Raw genomic sequence first — 21,203 nt, 5'->3', positions numbered from 1 at the left:
GCACAGATGCTTGTGAAACTGTTTAGGCTGGTACTCGCCAGATTAAAGCCGGGGTGGGTGGAGTTCATCACATAAACTGCTGCAGCATAACTCAGCAGAGACACTGTTCATAGTGCGTGTGAGTCTCCTGGGCTCCTGGTAAAGGTTTCCCTAACTGAAGTGTGACTCTGTGAAGGGCTAAGTAGAGGGAGGGTACCACGCCCTGGAGAACCTGCCCTGAAAGCCAGGATGCCATGTTCTATTATCTACTGCTTATGTGTTTCTTAGCATGTCTTAGATGCTAAGTTTGAAAGCCACAAAATTCTAGAGCTGGGATAGGTCATCTTCTCCGGACAGGCCACCATACCTGTAAAACCATGGCAATCCAGAGAGGTAAAGCAAATTGTTACAGGCAGAGAATGGTGGGAAAGGGCTAGATCAGACTGCAGTGACTTAACCCTCACCCAGGAGGGGGCTCAATTGCATATGTGGCTAACTGTTTCAATAAAGAAACCTTAATACTGTCAATGCATTTTTAATCCAAAAAAGAAAAATATCATCCCCCCCAAAACCAAAATGGTGCCTTCCATCTCCAAATTCTGCCCCTCTATCAATCACATCCCAGTCCTAGCCTAGGCCTTAAACTTTAAGCTTCATCCTCTCCCCTCTCCCCCCGCCTCTTCTCTCTCTCTCTCTCTCTCTCTCTCTCTCTCTCTCTCTCNCTCTCTCTCTCTCTCTCTCTCTCTCTCTCTCTCTCTCTCTCTCTCTCTCTCTCCACACATACACACCAATGTGGGTAGCTTGCGGATTCTTGCTATACAGAGACAGAGCACATCCTCAGTAAGGCACAAGTGTCTCTCAGTCCAGGTCTGTACGTGATGTCTGGGAAACTGGCTTGTTTTCTAGAAGAACAGGTGGTTCCGAAATCAGAAGATCATCCTCCCCAAAGGAGTTCTGCTCTGTGTTCACAAAGTTGGGGATGTCAAACTTCATGTACCTGGCTAGCTCCTCCTCAGCCCTCCCACTGCTTATGATGGCTTCCTGGAGGTGGACATCACTGTCGATGGCTGTTGTTTGGTGGCAAACTTTAACCCTGTCCAAGTGTTCTACTTCATTGATGTAACAGTGGAACAGAGACCTGGACTCCTCATTGCCCTGACGAGAAAACACCTTGTCTGACTCCAGTGGCTTCCCAAAGTCTGACACAAAGCTGTTCATCCGGAACCTCTTCTCTGAGGACTCTGCATTACTGTAAAGAAAAAAAGAGAGGTCACAGATCTGCCAGCTTACACGCCTACAGCCTCCTGCTGTCCTGCATGGAGGCCAGGCCAGGAGAGTCCCAGAAAGCACCTACTGGGTGTCTCTTAGGTTATGAAAACCAGCACCAGCAGTGAGGTACATCACTTCTGAACACAGACCTCCAGATGTAAGCCCCTGGATTTTCCTGAAGGCAGATGGGGTGCAGAACCGCCAGCATCCCGTGAGCACTCCAGTGGTTCTTAGATCTCCTGAATTGAAATCAGCCTTTAGTCTTTGTTTTATGCTTATGTGTATGTGCTGCATGTGTTTGGGTGTGTGAATATGTGTGCAGGTGTATGTGGAGCCCAGAAGTCCACATTCAGTGTCTTCTTCAGTATTTGTCATTTTTGCTTTATTTTATACCTCTTGGGAAACAGGATCTTTCACTGAACCTGGAGCTCACTGATTCAGCAAAAACCAGGGAATCCTCCTGCCTCCACCTCCCCCATATTGGGATTACAGTCACATAACCATATACTGGTTTTTATGTGAGTTTCCAAAATCCAAAATTCAGGTCCTCAAACTTGCATGGCTATTGCTTTAAACTAGTCCATCTCCCAGCCTTGCATCCAAGTCAAATTAGGTGCCTCTGAACAGAGTCCTGTCTTGCAAACCTTTAGAATCTCTGGAGATAGACTGAGTAAACAGCATTTTCACAGAATCCGCAGTGGTCATTGCTATAGTGATATTCAACCTCACAAGCCCCTCGTACAGCACAGAGCTACAGTCCTGTCAGTATCTGCCTAGTCGTTTCTTTCCTCTGGGCCCCATCTCTACAGGAAACCTTCTGCAACACTTTTGATCCAGGCCAGGTGCTCTGCAGGACACTGGGAGCTTCTCCTTTGTCTTCCTCTCTGTCTTATGCCCATTTCTCCACTTCTCTGCTACCTTCTTCAGGTGGTAAGCTCTCCAGGACCAGAATTGTATGCTTCTTGCCTGTGTTCCCAGGGCCAAGAACAACAGTAGGTATATACTCAATCACTCAGCATGTTTCTGTTGGACGAGTGAATGAATGAACACATCAGTAATGAAGAGATCAGAAATTAAAGCAAATCTTGCCCTGGCAAGATGCCTTTTCTGTGGATCCTACAGGCTGCAAATAAATTCAAAGACATGTTCAGCTAAGGCCTAAAGCTAGAAGCAGATGCACCTGAACAGAGGTATGACTGGCAGGAAGTGTAGACTCCAAAGACAGTGATATGGGAAGTCTAACAAATCAAATCAGTTCCATGCAGGTCTCTCCTCTGCCTGTATTTAGCTACAGGAAACCACCTTGTCTCTGCTCTCTCTTCTGAGCTGCTCAGTCGTCTGCCACAGGGCTTCCTCCCCAGGGTGCTTGGCAAGCACAGACCATTTGGTACTCTGCACCTTCCACATCTGGCCAGCCGGAGGGGGGGGGGGTTGCATAGGCTCAGATACCATGATCATGCTGGGTTATCTTCCTGCTAAGTACTAGTGAGAATGGCCCTCAAGGCAGGTAATGAAGACCTTGCTGTTGTGTCCAACATTACCACACAGCACTGCAGTCTACAAAGTTTGTGTGCAAGAACCTTGGGTTACAGGTGAGAAAGATCATACAGCAGCCGAAAGCAAGCACTGACTGTTCTTCCAGAGAACATGAGTGCTTAGGGCTTCCAGATCCAAGGATCTATACCTTCTTCTGGCTCTGTGGGCACCTGTACACATGTGGCATATGCGCATGCGCCTGTACACATATGGCATATGCGCACGCACCTGTACACATATGGCATATGCGCACGCACCTGTACACATATGGCATATGCGCACGCACCTGTACANACCTGTACACATATGGCATATGCGCACGCACCTGTACACATATGGCATATGCGCACGCACCTGTACACATATGGCATATGCGCACGCACCTGTACTCATATGGCATATGCGCACGCGCACACACACAAAATTTTAAAAACTTCAAGTTACAAAAAAAAAAAAATTTAGTAAGTTTGCAGTATTGTGGGCCACATACAGCCCATAGGCCTCAATTCACAGAGGCATGCTAGAGAGTCTTAAAGCAGCTTGGCCCTCACGGAGTCATAACTGTGAATACAAGTACTCAAAAAAATGCTAATAGGCAGTGGAGAGCGTGCAGCTGAACCCTACCTTCAATTTTCAGGAAAGAAACACCGGGATTATTGCTAGGGTTTATAAAATGTGAGCCTGTGATGCCCTGGATATCACTACACAGCCTCTGTGCTCTCATGACAGAGGAAGGCCAGCTGGAGCTTTAACTCTCAAACTTGAATGTCCTAGGGAAAACTAAAGCTCCCAATATCTATAATAGCAGTTAAATAGCAGTTAAAAAGATGATTGAAACCAGCTGACTCTCCCGTGGCTCTAGCTATACCTCTGAAATAGATCATTACAAGGCCTTCCCATCGTAAATTCCACCTTCGCAAAAATCATATCTAAAACCAGAAGCTTCAAGATTCAAGAACTGGAACCTTGAAAGGGTGGGCTAATGGTTGGTACCATCAGGAAGAGAGAGCGCTCAAAGACTACTTACCAGAAAACCTTATCCCCCAGAATCCTAGCACCTTTCCCCGTTCCTGACAGTTTGTACCTGCTGTGTGCTCTGCAGCCAAGATCTGGCTTGAGTGTTTCGAAGTCCTCCCACGTCATCCTAAGTCTGAGAATCAAGCCTGTGCATCCTGCTAGAAACCTGAACCTACTTTCTCATTTTGTCTCGAGAATGCATATTCACTATTTTTAATTTGGACTTCACTAGTCATGTCCAACACCTGTTGCCCAGGCTAGACCTGACTGCTCTGATCCTTGGCTTTTTCTCACCACAGGTGCACCCTCTCTATTCTCCCAGGGTTATATCAGCACCACAATAGACAGCATCTCCCAGAAGAGCCCATCCAGTTCTCTAGCCTGTGCAGTGACTGTACTCACCATGTCCACCCCCATCCTACTCACACCCTGGGCCTGATTTCTTGCCTGTGCCTCATATCCTCCTCCTTTCCCATGTCCTCCCTCGCCCATCCTCTCAATCACTCCACAGTCTAACTACAGCGAACCTGATTTGCACCTCTGTTTGAGGTGTCGGTCCACCAGCGTGTGGTCAATGTCTCCATGGAAAGACTCTCTAATCTAGCAACAGGAAGGTGTCTGTTGACCCCTCCGCTCCTGCCATCTTTTTCTGGTTTCTTTCCTAGGTCATGTTTCTCTGCCTTCTGTGGGAGCTATTTTCCTGTAGCCATTTGTTCCTCTACACAGATGTGCACACTGATAAATATGTGTGTCCTTCGAAGGGTCTTGTGAAGACATGGGCCTCAGTGGGTGTTGTATGAAACACTGAACACAGCAAGATGTTCTCTACTGGCTTGTCCAAAACCCTGACTGTCAGGAGACACACAGCCATCCCCAGATACATCTTCTTGTGACAGAAAACCAAATAAAGTCAGGCAGACAGACCCCTACACACACACCTCTACCTGCAGAACACAGTGCTGGTTATGCTCTGAATCAGTCCCTGAGGGTTTCCCTTAGTCTGGGCCACTGCACACTGACTATCCTCCACGTCTACCCACGTGATTGCAGGGGGGGAGGGGTTGAGCAGAATGAGGGCACCTGCCATTTCTAGTAGTCACTTCCACGGGGCTCTTACAAGCTGAGAAAAGTCATCCCCAGAGTGAAATTCTGTGAGAAAATAACAACAGCTACCACTCACAGAGAGTTCATACACCCTGTAAATCAGTCTGACAGAGCCACCAAGCACACACTTCTATGAAAGCCCTTTTGTGTTTACAGGGAGATGTTAGGCTGTGTGGGCAGGGAAAACTCCATCACGTTAGAACTCCTCTCAGCATGGCCCTGGGCAAGCAGGAACTAACTATGCAAACCTCCTAACTATGCAAACTTAGTCAAACCTCCTAATTGATGGTAAAAACTAAGGCAATTCAGCAAATGTTTATGGGTTGGATCCAAGACAGCTTTTCTACCTGTTGACAGTGAGCTCAGGGTTCCTTAGCAACCGCCCACATCTACACCCTGCCTGCCAGTCCTGGGGTGGCAGTCAGCACTAATCATTTCAAGGGCTGCCATTCCCCTACTGTCTGCTCTAGCTGCACACCCCTGTCTGTAGTGAATGCCACATCCTGCTAAATTACAATTCGAGGCAAAATGTCATTTCCAGTTTTATAAGGTCATAAGCAAGCCTGTATTCACCCTTAAATAAACTACCCTTACCAGAATATAGGACATTTAGTAATGGTTGGGAAAAAAAAAAAAAAAAAAGCCGTTTGTCATCGTGGATCTCCGAGGCTTGGGTTTTTTTTTTTTTTTTAAGAAATTCAAAATATCTAACATGAAAATGAAAATGAATCTAAGACCTCTCTCTGACAGATGTGTGCTAATGGGCTATAATGTTCCACCAAGACACTCCTCAATCTCCCCTGCAGACTGGAAGGACAAAATGGCTTTTCACTGCCTGTACGGCACCCGGTTAAGAGCTTTCCCGCCACACACACACACACACACACACACACACACACACAAATACTCCACAGGAAAAATAATCACAATGAAAGCTGCTTCTCCAGCCTAAAAGCTTTTAAGAAAGAAGATCCCAGCTTCAGACCTGGATCTCTGCCTCCAAACCCTTGCTTTCTTGAGCCCATAGACACCTATTCTCTTCTAGACAGGAAGCTGACCAACCACCATTCCCTGCCCTGAGATCAGGTGGGCAGAGCTAGTTCTGACGAATGAGTGACAGAATGAAAGGGTGGGTTCTTCTCCCCATCTAAAGAACAGAAATAGGGGATCCCCATGCCTGCTGTCAGCAGAACCAAGAGGGCTGAGGGTGGGGGCTGCAATGCTCTACAGCAGTGGTTCTCAACCTTCCTAATGCTGGGACCCTTTAATACAACTCCTCATGTCGTGGTGACCCCAACCATAAAATTATCTCATTGCTACTTCATAACTGTAGTGGTGGCACTGTTATGAATTGTAAATATCTGATATGCAGGATATCTGATATACTACCCCTGGGAAGGGGTACTTAGACCCCCAAAAGGGTTGAGACCCACAGGTTGAGAACCCCTGCTCTAATGGAAGCAGCTCTGTCCCTTACTGACCCTGAAAGTCATATCACTTGAGTATGACTCGCGGCCTCTGTGGAGCTCTACCAACAAGCCCAGTGACTGCTATGTCCTATCACCCCGCTTATCTCCATGAGCCTTCCCAGCCAGATCTTAACATGGTCCCAGACTCTGTGAAGCAGCCTTGAAGCAATGTCTCTGAGACTTGATCCACTACCTTCCTGACAGTGAAGGACACTCCCCCTTCACTCTGTCAGAAGCATGCAGGGTCCCAGGAAGCCACGCTCTGTGACTGAGTATTGTTCAGAGTGACTCCTTAAGGAAGGAGACTAGACAGGGATCTCCAAAAAAAAACAACAAAATGCAAACATGTCCCCTCTCCCCCTCCTCTGCCCCTCCCCTGTTTTTTCCCAGTACCCCACACCCTGTGTATGTGTAGAGAAATTTCATTCCAAAACTGGCTCATTCATTCTCTATAACCTTCAAAGGCTGTAGCTGTCTGGACTGTCAGTGTCATTCTAGAAAGGCACTCAGCTCTGTGAATGAAGCCCACCTACCTTGAAGTGTGTAGATGTATTAACTTCATCTAAAAAAAAAATACATGTACAGAAATGCCTAGAGTAGCATTTAGCCAAATAGCTAGATATTGTGGCCTAGCTAGGTATATATACAATGTTTTGCCAACTTGTATGTATCTAACATGCTAGCTACCCAATGAGGCCAGAGGAAAGCATCAGATCCTCTGGAACTAGAGTTACAGATGGTTGAGAGCAGCCATGCAGGTGCTGGGAATCAAAGCAGGGTCCTCTGGAAGAGCAGTCAGTGTGCTTAACCACTGAGCCATCGCTCCAACGTGTTTGTTTATTTGCTTAACCTTATCTTTTCTTACTATTAAAAACTACACCACACGTTTGGATTTCCTAGAACAATACTATGAAACGTGCCCCTCGTCTTTTTTGTTTGTTTGTATTTAAAGTATTTCTCTAGTTACAGACATCTCAAGCAAACTGCATGATGGGGTAAACAGTTCCCTTTTCCTGGGGATCTTTGTTATAGCTGAAGTATGAAAATAAGAGCCAGCAACAGTCAGGAGAAACCGAGTAGTGAGGCACAGGCAGAGTATTGCTGCCAGGCTCAATACTCTGAATTGCATGCAATTTCTCCCATAGAAACATTTTTCAGAAAAAAGTTGTTACATCTTAACTTCAATACAAAAATCAGATCTAGGGTTAGCATAAAGATGGCAGGAAAGGGCCAAAAAGCGTGATTTCATGAGGGCAAAAAGCAGGATCTCTCCTACACAGCACCTGCACCCCAGCACTGGAGCCCCGCCCACCTTCCCTTCCCCTGGGTCTGCCCAGCCCCAGCACTGGAGCCCCGCCCACCTTCCCTTCCCCTGGGTCTGCCCAGCCCCAGCACTGGAGCCCCGCCCACCTCCGCAGCCCCTGGATCAGTCCACCCAGAACTGGTTCAGGGTTCTAATTCTCCCTGAAGCACAGAGCAGCCCAGACTTACTCTTGGTGTGGGGCACCTGTCTTCGTCAGCAAAGTCAGCACAAAAAACATGAAAATCACAAAGACCGCAAGTCCAACCCAGAATCCAATCACAATGGAATCTGCAACACAAGGTAAGGTGACATTAGTGTTTCATGGGGTTTGAGTTAACTTACACATTTGAGTATTCTGAGCTTTCTAGATATGCTAGAGCTCACCGACTTATTACACCAAGTCAGAAACATCGAGATGAGGGTGTGATGGACGATATCCCTCGCTTCAATTTTCTACTTCGCTGCCTTGGATTTTTTTTTTTTTTTTTAATCAGAGGTATTTAAAGTGAATTGACGTTACTCCATTTCATTCATGTTCATGTTGACACAATTTAGGTCTAGGTCACCTTTTGGAAAGTACATATAGATGGCCTCTTGACCACCACTAATGAGTGAATGCCGTCTGCTCCCTGCCACCTCCCAGCGCCCCCCTTCCCACAATCTGCTTTATGCCAACTCTGATACGGAGGCTGGCAGATGAAATGTGCCACCCCGGGCACTTTACTTGGTGTCAGAGGCTGAGAAAGTATCCCGCAGGGCTGGCTTTGATCATTACCAGTGGCCATCCTTGTCTCCCAAGTCACTCCTACTTTAAATCCTATTTTGTCTGGGAACATCAGGTCCTCATGTGCTGCTTTAGCTGCTGGCTACAGCTTCCTCACCCCAACACTTGGACAGACTTTCTCAGCACTTTGGAGCTGGTGAAAGTCTGCCCGGGGGGTCCACACTTCACAAACCCCTCCCTCCATTAAGTCAGAGCACGCCCATCTTTTTTTTCTTCCCTCTCAATGGCTCTTTCCTTGATCCTGTCTTGAGCATCAGGGTGTAGGTGGTTTTCTAACTTAAAGAGTTTTCCATTTCAGGAGGTTTGAAAGCAATATGAACCCCCTAAAACCTGTACTTTCAACTTTGAACTTCAGTCTATTTCCCAGGCTTGCAAGATACCATAGGCGTGATGCTGTCTCTAGATAAAGAACAGCAGCAGCAGGCTGCCTCTTCTAGAGGGCCACTCTGTTACAAAAGGAAAAGCGATACTACACCATGATGCTCAGCTAGGTCGGATGTTTACTAGGTTAGGTAAGTCAAACCATTTTTGACTTTCATATTTCCAGTTTATAGTAGGTTTATCAGGATATGTACCATCGTAAGTCAAAGCTGAACAGCCTCTGTGTATGTGCCTGGGGCAAAAGGATTAGAGTCAGTTGCAGAGCCTGGTACACACACACTAGGGTCACACATTGTTGAGGGGCCACAGCACTGAGTCAGTCTGCATTTCAACCTGATATTCTTACCTAGACTTTTAAAAGGTTTACCCACTCAAGAAAACAGTGAGTATTAATAGAAGGTTTTTTTTTTTTTAAAAAAAATGATCAAAGGTTATACAGTGAATGTGCTTAAATGCAAAGAATAATTGTAATTGGGATGCTGGTTAAATCCTGAATGACAGTTAAATGAGCTCTCCCAGGAACGGACCAGCATCCCAGTTTTCTTAGGAAGCCCGGAGGAACAGCTGAGGTGCATATTTAACATACTGAAGTGTGCCTGGCCTCCAGGGTCCCCCTCAGTCCCTACCTGGCATCATCCCCATGCTCCCCCCTCTGCATTGAACACTCCAGCCCAGGGGCTGGGACTCTCCTCCCCCAGAGGTTCTTTCCTATATTCCTATATAATCCAAACATCTTGAGCACAATCTCCTCCCCCACCTCTCTTTTCCCTCGCCCCTCCATCCACTCCCTCACCCTTCTTTTCTTTCTCTTCCCTCCCCCCCCCCCCCCCCCCGTCTTCCTCCCCATGGCAACTTTCCTGGCCTTGCTCCTTGGGACTAATGGACTCACCCAAGAGTGATCTCCCAATAAAACCACCTTTAAATATACTCTAATCTGACTTAAATTGGCTCATTTCACTGGTGAAGAAATAACTTATCAATATGTATATATGCAGCACATTTTCTAAAGTAAAATTGACAATCTACTCTGAATAATGCATACTTGTCTATTACGTATAGTACTGACTAGACACACACAGACAGACATTTGAGATCGTATATTTAACACTCTGGATAAAAAAAAATTACTGTCTCATTCCTAATATCTTAACTCCAGTGCTAAAGAAACTGGAACTTCTTTAGACCTTGTCTTCTAATGTAATGGAAATAAGCCATAGAAGTAAGGGATGTGTGGAGGAAGGATCTTCAGGATAGCTCAGCAGGGTAAAGCCTTTGTGGAGAAATCACCCAAAACACATGGATTCAAAACCACTACCTTGTGAGGATATACACGCATTATCAAGTTCAGCTGTGAACTCAGAACTCAGCCTTGGGACCTGTGGACCGCAGCATCTGTGAGCTGACCATGAGGAAATCTTCCCAGATTTTACCTCAGTGATGGTGGTCTCAGTCACAGCTAATTTTTCTTAGCTCCAGCTAACCTTGTCCATTTTCCCTATACAACAAAGGTTTCGCTTCTACGGTCTTAATTCAAATATATCACACAAACAGCTTATCCATCAGTCTTTACATCCATCCCTCTGAAACCTCTCAATCCAGACTTCCATTATGTTCACCGTGCTCTGCTCTACCTTCTGAGTTCCCAAGACAGCGCTGAGTGCTGAGCACTCAATGGCTTTTTCAACCCAAAGTTCCAAAATTCTCCTCTGCAGTCCTCCAAAACATTGTCAGGTCCAAAATATCAATCCTCCATTTTCCCCGGAGCAGTTTCTCTGTCAGCATCCTCTCCACCCTCACCACGATGATAAACACTGACCAAAACCAACTTGGGGAAGGACGGGGTTATTTTACCTTACACTTTGCAGTCCATCATCAGGGGAAGTCAAGGGAGGAGTCTAAGAACTCAGAACCTGGAGGTAGAAACTGACGCAGAGAAGGAACACGACTTACAAGCTCCCTCAAGCCCAACTGTCAGGGGTGGCATCGACCACAGTGAGTTGGCCCCTCCCACATCAGTCATTAATCAAGAAAATGCCCTGCAGGCTTGCCCACAGGCCAACTATGATGGAGGCAAGTCCTCAATTAAGGTTCCCTCTCCTCAGGTGACTCTAGTGTGTGTCAAGTTGACAGTTGACAAACACTAAGACACACAGATATTAACTGTGTCCTGGGGCACACACACACACACACACACACACACACACACACACACACACACACACAAATCTCACCCACTCACCAGCCTCTTAGCCTTGAAAGGCATTAAAACTGCCATCCTTCTCCCCCATGCCTTCTTGGATGTGGACGTACAGTTAGTAAGTTAATTCTGCAGGTGCAAAACTGAGTTCTGATGCTCCTCATTTCTGAGACCCGTCTTTCCCATACTCTTCTTCATCTCAGTAATGGCAATTCCATTCTACCAGTCACTCCGGTCCCAAAGCTTCAAAGTAACTTTGCCTGTTCTCTTAAGCCCATGCCAAGCCATGGACAATCTAGAGACCCCCACATCTATAAACATCTGAAATGCATGTGCTTCTTGCCAGTCTACCTTAGCCTGCACCTTGGTACCTCAATGGCTATTGCAAAGAATCCCTCACTGGTCCCACTGAAACCTAAGGCAGAGGCTATTCCTGTTTCAAACCTTGTACAGACTTCTCAGAGAAAAGCCAATAGCCTCAGCCTGCTCTCTATGCCCCGCCCCGGATCTCTGGGCCCCGCCCCTCATGTCCCTCTCTTTTTGATGTCTCTACACTTGGTTTCAACCACTCTGTATGGAATTCACTCCCCTGGTTCTAGAATGATCTCCATTTCCTTGCACGTTCCAGCTTGTTCCAGCCATGAGACACTTCCTGCTCTGTTCTTCCCTCAGACACAGGGTCAGTCTCCCAGACATAGGGTCAGTCTTCCAGTTCCTCTAGATCATTCCCTCAGATCTCTCCCTTCCATCAAGGCCTTCCATGGATAGCCTCAAATTCAAACTGTTAGAGGAGGTGCCTTTGAATTTTCAGTTCACTGCTGTCTCTCTGGTACTTAATAGGATACCTAGGAAATATGCTGAAGTCATAAATACATAATTTCCACTCTAAGTAGCAACCTTGATTTCTATAGGCTGAAGAGCTTCATCTGAGGAGGCCCTTGCCAAATGTGGTACAAGTAAGGGAACTTACCCATAATGGTCAGACTTGCCTGCAATACACATTTCTTCTGAAAATGTTCTGTTGCTATTCTATTTACCAAACTAACTGTATAGGCCACCCAGTAAAACAGTGTGTCATATTAAAGGTAAGGGTTACTGCCTTTTTAAAGTTGGAGGTGCAGGAGCTGGAGAGATGGCTCAGCAGTTAAGAGCTCATGTTGTTCTTGCAGAGAGCCAGGTTTCACTTCCCAGCACCCGTATGATGGCTCACATTTGTCTGTAACTCTGGTCACTCGCGACTTGATGCCCTCCTCTGGTCTCTGTGGTCACTAGGCACACATGGTGTATGGACATATGAGCAGACAAAACACAAATGCATATCAAATATAAATAGTAAACTGAAAGAATGTACAGATGTTCACATTCCCGTGGTTGATGTTGCTGGGGCCTTTTACTTTCCTGTATATGGACGGAGCGTGTCTATTTATGTATTTACATTCTGTCCCCTCTCAGCCTCACACACTGTCAGGTTCCTGTGCCTAGAGCCATCACCTTGGTCAGATTTCTTACTCTGGAACAGTGAATACTCACCTGGACGTTTTAATATTTTCACGATGTTAGTGTTGAGACAAGAGCATTCTCATTAATGTTACAGTCATTAAATTAAGTATGCAATGTGCCACAGCTCTGCCTGGGTTTTTAAAGGAAGTTCTTTTCTCAAACAATAATAATCATCTCTATAACAGAAAAGAAATGGTCAAAAGAGAGCTGCCTTGATTGTCTCTGGATACACACCAATGACAATCATAGCATCAGAAAGTCTCTGGAGTCCCTCAGACCAACCAAGAGAAAGAGGCAGGAGCAGGCCGACATAGCCCTGATGGAAAGGTTCCCATTACAGAGAGTGGCACGGCTCTCTGCCAGTCTTTCTGTTCTCTGCCAAAATTCAGAACAGACAAGTGTCCTTTCCTAGAAGTTATCCCATTAAAAACAACAGATGAAAGAACTGGGTGAGTTTAGGAGGGTGATTTCATACTCAGACCACAAGACCCTTCACCAGATAATTCATGACAGCATATCCTAAGCGGTTCATGCCCTCTCTCTTCATCCCCATAAATACTGAGCAGATGTCAACAGAGGAAGGAGAAAAGCATTTCATCATTACTACAAGTGTGATGGATATGTGATTTAGCTAGTGGCTTTGCTTAAGGAACACATGTAGAGATCCCTTCTTGCAGTAAATGGGTACTGTAATACTACTGTAATGTATCATTGCAGCCAACAGGGGAGGGAAGGAGGGAGGGAAGAAGAGGGGGAGAGAAGGAGAGAGGGCAGCATGACTGTGCTATCCAGTGTTCAACACTGCTCTTCACAAATCTAGAATTTCAGCAGGATTTTTGAAATGCTTTTTAATATTTATTTTTATTATATGTGTACTAGTGTCTAGCCTACATGTATATATGTGTACCATCTGTGTAGAGTGCCCACAAAGGAGAGAAGAAGATACTGTATCCTTTGGATCTGGGGTTATAGATGGTTGTGAGCAGTCATGTGGCTGTTGTGAATAAAACCTGGTCTCTCTTCATCACTCCTGGAGGTTTGTAAATGGTATTACTGGCTATTACAAATGAAGAAACTTCATGGAATGGCTCTAGACCCTATTTCTACACACATCTTTATTGTTGTTTTGTGGGAGGTTTTTTCTTTTGTTTGCTTGTTTTTGATTTGTTGTTATTTTGTTGTTGTTGTTGTTTGTGCTTTTTTGTTTTTCTGAGACAGGATTTCTCTGTGTAGCCCTGGCTGTCCTGGAACCAGGCTCTGTAGACCAGGCTGGCCTCAAACTCAAGAGATTTGCCTACCTCTGCCTCCCAAGTGCTGGAGTTAGATAGGCAGATCCACTGCCTGGCAGGACCTGGAATAGTTAATGCCTTCTTTTAAAAAACAAACAAAACCAACAGCAAAAAAAAACTCTTTCTAAAGCTAAAATACATCTTCACACTCTTCTACCAAGCAGGTGTTGTTTGAAGACCTTTGAAAATCAGAATTACCAATACTCCCATATCATACCATGGCACAGAAAGCAGCCTACATGAAAGGGGCACTTTGTGTTTAGGGATAGAAGAGTATTCTGTAAGAAGACAGGACGTTGGGGAAAGCAGTCACAGAGGTACACAGGTTAATACAAACAAGTGACAGTCACCCCGAGGGGCAGCGCAAGCCTTACATTTATGAGCCTTCAGTCCTTCGAAGGAAACCGGTCCGATCTCATAGTACTCGTATTCCCAGGTGTAGTCAGAGTTCGATGGTGGCTGTGGGGATGTCCTGTTAGAAGCCAGCCTCTGGGCAGACATCTCCATCCTGCACACATGGAGAAAGGCAAGCACAGAACTTGTCAGTCCATTCACAGATGTGCAGCTACCCCGACTGATCTTGGATGCATTCAAGCATTCGGGTCAAAAAACCCCCCGAGCTCTTACCACTGGGTCACCAGCTGCCCACGTCTCATACCATGTAGCCTACATTTTCTTCCATTCTCCACTAGTCTACAGTATGTATCACATCAGACACTCTGTCTTTGTGTGTGCTGTGAACTGTGCTGAATGCTTGGTGTGCAATCAATGTGAACTCCTGGGAGATGGACAGGGAAAGAGGAAGAAGAGACTACGTCGGAACCTCTGAGATTGTACATCCACCTCGCTACCTAGTCCTGTATGGAATGCGTAACATCAGCGTCAGAACTGAACTGCCAGCCTGTCTGTCGTGGGCACACTGTAGCAATGCAGATGTAAAAACCCAGATGTCAGGAAACGGGGTAAGATGAGGACATGAGCAAGGACAACTGCCCCGTGGGGGAAGACCCTCAGGAGAGGCCCACCCCTCACCTTTGCTTACTTCCAGAGGAAGCCATGCTCACAGGATTCCCCAAATACCTTTTTTTATTTTTGTTTATTGGGCTATTTTAAATGTCTTCTTCGGGAGATGCTAGAATGTGTGCCTGGGATAATTACGGACCGTGCAGCCTATGTGTAATTCCATGTGTAATTACATCTAATGTAAGTGAGACTCCCTGCTAGGGCAGAGCCACAGGAGTTATATAGACCAGAACCCTACAAAACAAATGATAAACAGAAATCATTTAGGAGAAATTTTGGATAAAACACCAATCGAAATCTAGACACTCCCTGAGCGATCTCTACCAGTGCATGTCTGTCTTTAAAATAACTCTCTGGAACTTACCTTGGGCTGCCTGCCAGGATCTCAGAGTCATCCATCCACAGCCAACTTTAGGGTATAGCCACAGGGACAGTTAAGCAAAATCATTACCACCATTCTGCCCCAAGGCTCCTATCTCTCCTTTCATTGACTCCTCTCTCCCAGTCCCTAGACCTGGGACCCACAGTGTTGAGGCCTCACACAAAGGAGAGTCATTACTCCAGAGGGGACAAGCTGAGGGCTGCCTCTGGATCAGGCAAAGACAGTAGCCGGTGTCTCTGCAAGAGTGGTTCATAAAAAGATAAAGGGCGAGGCTGTCCTACGATGAATTGGTAAGTCCTGATTGAACGTGATAGTCAGTATGGCCAAATGATGAATTTTTAGACCTTGGTGTTTGATAGCTGGACCTTGGAGTTTTAGACAGGCATAAGGAAGTAGCCAAATAGGGAACTAGACCTTGGTGGCTAGCTTCAGGAATGCAATCTGTCTAGCAAAGGAAATGGCAAGACCTGCCCAGTGCCTAGTTTGCAAGGCTGGTGAGAGAGCCCTTCACAAAGTATCTAATTCCACAATGTCCAAAAAGTAAGGTGCTGGGGCCCACAGATACCTGCCAGGGTCAGGAATTAAGTCGCTCCCCTAAAGTAGACAGGCAGACACAGAGATGTCAATGCTTACATAGGAAAAAAGGCTCCACAAACCAAAGGACCGCTGACCTTCACGTAAGTTAAATGTTCAATTAGCCACCCCGTGTCAGTTTAAAGTAATGTAAAACCATTACCACATGTGGTGGTTAATCTGATCAACTTGACTGGATTTAGAATCACCATGGAAACTCAATTCTGGGTGTATCTATGAAGATGTTTTCAGACAGGCTTAAGTGAGGAGGGATGGCCCATCCACAATTAGGTGATGTCGGGCCATAGGCGGGGTCGCAGGAGAGAGAGGCGCCACCTGCATGGTTGTCTCTGCTCCCTAGCTGTGGATGCAGTGTGAGCAGGTGCCTCATGCTCCCGCCACCGCCACCGCGCCTTTCCTACCCTCAGACTCTGAGTCGGAATAAAGCCATCTGCCCTTACTTTGTTTCCTCGGGTATTCTGTCACAGAACCAGAAGAATAACAGATGCAGAAAGCTGCTGCCACAGAGCGGGACCTGCTGTCATAAACGTCGCCTTGTGGTTGTTCAGCAACGGACTGCTGAGAGGCATGGAAGAGTGTGCAATAGCAGCTAAAAAAAAGTCCTAGATATAGTGTGTGAGTGTGTGTGTATGTCTCTCTCTCTCTCTCTCTCTCTCTCTCTCTCTCTCTCTCTCTCTCTCTCCTTTTTGGTTATCTCTCTTCACCCAGAATGGTGGTTCCAAACACAGTCCCCCTCCCCAGACTGTCACTGTACCTCTGGTTACTTCTATGGTCTCTGCCACTACAGCACTGGCTGATACCAGCTGCCTTCCGTCAGGCTGACGGACTCCAAGGTGGGGTCGAGGCAGACTTTCAAGGGCCTGATTCTTTCTGATGGAAACCTCTCCCTTCCCACTGTTTTCTGCCTCAGGAGCTGTGTGCTGTCCTGACCATCCCAGGCTCCAGCCAGCCAGCTCCACAGTTCCCAGTCACCAGGCCAAGGCCAACCATGTATGCTTACAAACAGCCATTTCCAACTTCCCAAATTGTCTCTAATAACTTATTTTTTTTAATAATATGCTTCACATATTTTGTGCCTTATGAAAAGATCCTGTGTTTTGATTTAGTGTAATTTTTTTGTTCAAAAAAAAGTAGTTTTCAGGATTTCAAAAATGACCAACAACCAGCTTTCCTACTTCATAACAAAGTAATTCATGATTCAAGGCTGATTAACATTGCTCTTACAGCTTCTTGCTACTAACCTAATTTCGAAGGAAAAATCTTTTTTTAATAGGTTGGCAAATTAAGTTGTTAATGTTCCTAAGTCTCATGATGTTAACAAACAAGATAAACTGGAAAAATTAGTAAGAAAAAAAAAGTGTTCCATGGATGTCACAAGACGTTTCTTAAAGGACTCTCTGTGAGCTCATACTTTGCCCTAAGCTAAGATGTCTGGGGACAAAGCTGAGTAGCCTGAGTGAGCTCCTGGGTCTGAGCAAGTTGCATGAGGTATGTGGGAGATGAAACAGTGTGGATGGATATGTGTTCAATGATCAACAGTTACTTTGATTTGCTTCTGGTAACATTTACAAACACTGACCAAAGAGATTGTGCTCAATCGGAATGGCTACATGAACAGCTGGCAGAATGGGGTGTGTTTAAAACTATTTGTTCTTTGTGCCTACCCTATATCCAAATGTCAAAAAAAAATAACTATTGATTTTTATAAATATTGGCCTGTTCATTCTAATATTTATAACGTATTTTATATGTTTTCCTTTTGGGTAAAACTACCTGCTGGATATTCACTACCTTAATCACAGTCTTTAAATTGAACTTCAAATACCTTTCTTTCAGCTACCACCTTCAGGTCTTTAAAATACAGTGTTTTAATTACTTTAATTTCAGTGTGTCACATATGAAAGTGTTAACTCAATCACAAAGGACAAAACCGAAAGGTTCAGACCCGATCGCAGGGGCTAATAGATCAATACGCTCAGAAATTCCTTTCTAGAGCCTCTGATAGGTATTTCTCCCTCCTGTAAGCCTGTCTTCCTGATTATTCAACCTCATCATTATCAAGAAGTTAGGCTCTTAACCACAGGCCTCCAAAAGCTACATCTGGGGTGGGATTTAGCAAGCTGCTCCTGCCCCAGTAGCCCTTCAACCACAGACATGTGTAAGTATAGAGAGGAAAGAAGTTATAAGTCCCAAGCTAAAATTATCTAGGGCTATTTACCTTTTTTAATAGTCAATCCATTACCTTCTCTTGGCATTATTGTGTCTAAAACTGCACACTGAAATTAGCTCCAGAGACATATATAAAAATCCACTTCTTTTAAGACTTACCTTCACCCTCTGAGGACTTCCCTACAGCCTCCCTTAACCCACCTTCAAATGTCAAAGCCACACCCTTCAGAGTGCCGCCCCACCCACTTCCCTCCCTCTTCTTAACAAATTGAATGAAAAAGTTTCACAGCTCTTCACCTACACCAGGTTACTCCTTAAATACGTTTTTATATTCTCATACCCATAGCCTCTCCCTCCGTTCTGCAAAGTGATCCATCCAGAATGCTGTCAATTATGCGACTTGGACTCGTGAGCACAGATACTGGACTATAACCCAGAGATGGACAACCAATTAAACATGGGATAAAGGGTGGGAGAGCCCAACCTAATCTCCTATATCTGTGTCCTTGTTTAGCTTAAAGCACTCAGACTTGAGTCTACACCTCACTTCCATAAACCCCGTATCCTGCATCCCCTCTTGTCTTCTCAAGTCATTTACCTATTTGTAAACAATTACAACAAAATCTGGCAATGTTGGATTATGGCTTGTTTCCTTAAGACTCTGGTTATTCTAAGAGGCCAGATCTCACAGCCTAAAGAAACCAGGCCCTGTCAGTCTCCAGGGAACATTGAAACATGCAGTTCTCAGCAGGAAAACACAAACCCAAGGAGACCTGACCCCCCTGAAGCCCTGGTCCCTAACAGACAGTAGCAATGACAGAGCAGTGTCATTTCCTTCCATCTCTGGAGTCCTTGACCCTGAGTTATGTCAGGTTCATGATGCCTTTAAGCCATGGGCTCCCCTGGGAAAGATTATAAAAGTCAATCATTCTCTATGTTCCCAGGGATGAGGACGTCTGGGTGGCTCACTCTAGGACCTGGGCTCCTTCCTGGAGACACAAGCAAGTAAAGAGTCTGTGTTTTCTCAGAAATTCAATATGGAACCTGTCTCCTGAGGCGGCTGTCTCTCTCACACGGCCAGTGCTTCAATCATCAATTCCTCTTCTCTACTTAACAAGCATGGTATGAAAATGTGCAGTTTGGCAACGTAAGGCGGGTGAATGCAGACAAAATTGTAGGCAGGGTGGCCAGCGCGGCTGCATTATTAAACAGGTTATTGCAATTAAAGAGAAGTCAGACAACGTCTGGAGTTAGCAGGACATGGTAGCATCTTCCACAGGCTGGATTGACAGGCTTGGGAAATAAAAGAGAAACAGGGTCGTGGAGGTTTGCACCAAAGTTCCAGGAAGTTACCAAGGCCAGCAGAATATAGCAGGATCAGATTCCTTATAAAGAATCCCCGAGAGGGTACTATATGAATAAGTCACAATGGAAATTCTTTCTGTCTCTCTCACTCTGCCTCTCTGCCTCCCCCCCCCCCAGTGAAGATTTGGGATAAGATTAAGAAATAGCACAAACTGAACTGTTACTGTTAGCTAAGGACCCTTCTGGGACAGAAAAGGCACTGTGTAATCTGGATATCACCAACTCCTTGGCCAGCTAGTTCCTACCAAATTTACCCTGTGGTTAACCAATCTATGTGTTCTAGGCAAAGGAAAAAACCTAAAGGCAACATATATGGGACGTTGCTTTGTAATCCACCTGCCATGTGTGAAAGCCTGGGACTCAAATCTCTAGAGCTGCAAAAAAAGAAGAAAAGGAAGACAATTTGGAGAGAAAGTATTTATAATGTTAAAAAAAAAAAACCTGAAATGATAGACATTTGTTTAAAGGCTGTAATAATCAGCATTTACATCTCAAGATCCCTGCTACTCAACTGACTTACCAACTTAGAAATACAGTAATAACCGTTTCTTTTTAAGGCCACTACTACGTGGCATCCTTTGATCATTGCAAATTGACACTGCAGCCAATGAAACAGAGTGGAGGGAAACAAGAAGATAATGATAAGGACATGAAACAAAGAAAATAAAAGTGGAGAATGCTGGTCCTCCCCTCTAACCTGAACAGCACAAACACACAGCTGCCCTCCCCACAGCTTGGCAGCCCAGCAGTAGCACACAGCAGAGACCAACAGCCTGGTACTCTCACAGGGCCCCAGGCTGCAAGCTGTCTGGTGTCAGAAAGCCCACCTCAGACATCTTTGTACGAGTGCATCTTCTCTCCTGTACACTATTTGCTTTTGCCTAAATAAGCTATTTAGGGATAGACCAGCCAACCCTGTTACTTCCATGAGCTATGGTCCTAAAAGGAAGAATTTATGATAGGAGAAAAGCAGAGACCTAGCATATCAGACCAGGTCGTGAAGGATACCAGAACCAGCGCTGGGGTTCTGCAGTCAAGCAGAAGGAGAAGCCGGGTACCCCTTCCTAGCCAGCCAACTACAGTTTTAGAAATTGGGGGGGGGGGNGGGGGGAAGGAGGGGGAAGAGGAAGTGTCTTGTTTTCAAGGTTGGTTTCCCTTTTGCTTTTCACTCCCAAAGGTAAACTTGAGGTCAGAATCTGTGGTCTCATCTTTAAAAAGCCATCTGGTACCCTAGGAAAGGTCCAGCATGCAGCGCTTTTCCATCCATGTCCCAGGGTAGATGTTTAGGACGGGAAGACTAACAAGTGGAAGACAGGTAAAGCAACATTTTAATTTGCCTGCGATAGATGCCCAGGGCTGTCTCTGAGCTAGGATGAAAGGAAGCCGGACCTGTCAGCTGTTTGGAAGTTGCTACCCTGTCTATCTGGGAATCCCATTCTCTAGAGACTGTCTGTCTGTCTGCGAAGCTGGCTGGTTCAGGGGTAGTGATGCCCTGACACCAGGACTCACACCAGGGAGCTTAAAACTGGTAGCGCTCTCTGAATAGACAAACAGGGCACCTGCTCTAGGTATTTAATGTAGGTCCGATTGCCCCCATTATCATTAGAGTCCTTAAAAAATAACCTTGCTGACAGGGAAACATATCCCAAACGAGCCTCCTGGGGTGGCAGAGAGACAAATTGTTCTTTTAAGCAGCTGAAAGCACCGTTGCCAACCAAGGCAGTGACAACAATTAGGACGACACCTTAAAACTACACTGGCAAAGGGGTTGGCTTTTGCAGGTGCACCTAGGTAGTTCCAGAACAACTTATGGTGAGAGGGAACCAGTGAGTAGTGGGCTCC

At 45.6% G+C, this 21,203-nt stretch overlaps 1 protein-coding gene across 1 annotated transcript; it reads right to left on the bottom strand.

Annotated features, from left to right (window-relative positions):
• Positions 1-837: 837 nt before the first annotated feature.
• Positions 838-14,335, bottom strand: Mrap2 (melanocortin 2 receptor accessory protein 2). Its single transcript, XM_021208111.1, has 3 exons — positions 14,203-14,335; positions 7,866-7,965; positions 838-1,228 (listed from the first exon to the last, which is right to left on the bottom strand). Exons 1-3 carry the CDS (start codon positions 14,333-14,335, stop codon positions 838-840), a joined length of 624 nt encoding a protein of 207 aa, XP_021063770.1.
• Between the last annotated feature and the right edge of the window lie 6,868 nt (positions 14,336-21,203).

This window comes from Mus pahari, chromosome 10 (assembly GCF_900095145.1).
Source record: "Mus pahari chromosome 10, PAHARI_EIJ_v1.1, whole genome shotgun sequence".
NCBI classification, from domain to species: Eukaryota; Metazoa; Chordata; class Mammalia; order Rodentia; family Muridae; genus Mus; species Mus pahari.
The sequence above is the reverse complement of the archived record's forward strand: the minus strand, read 5'-3'. Positions and strand labels throughout refer to the sequence as shown.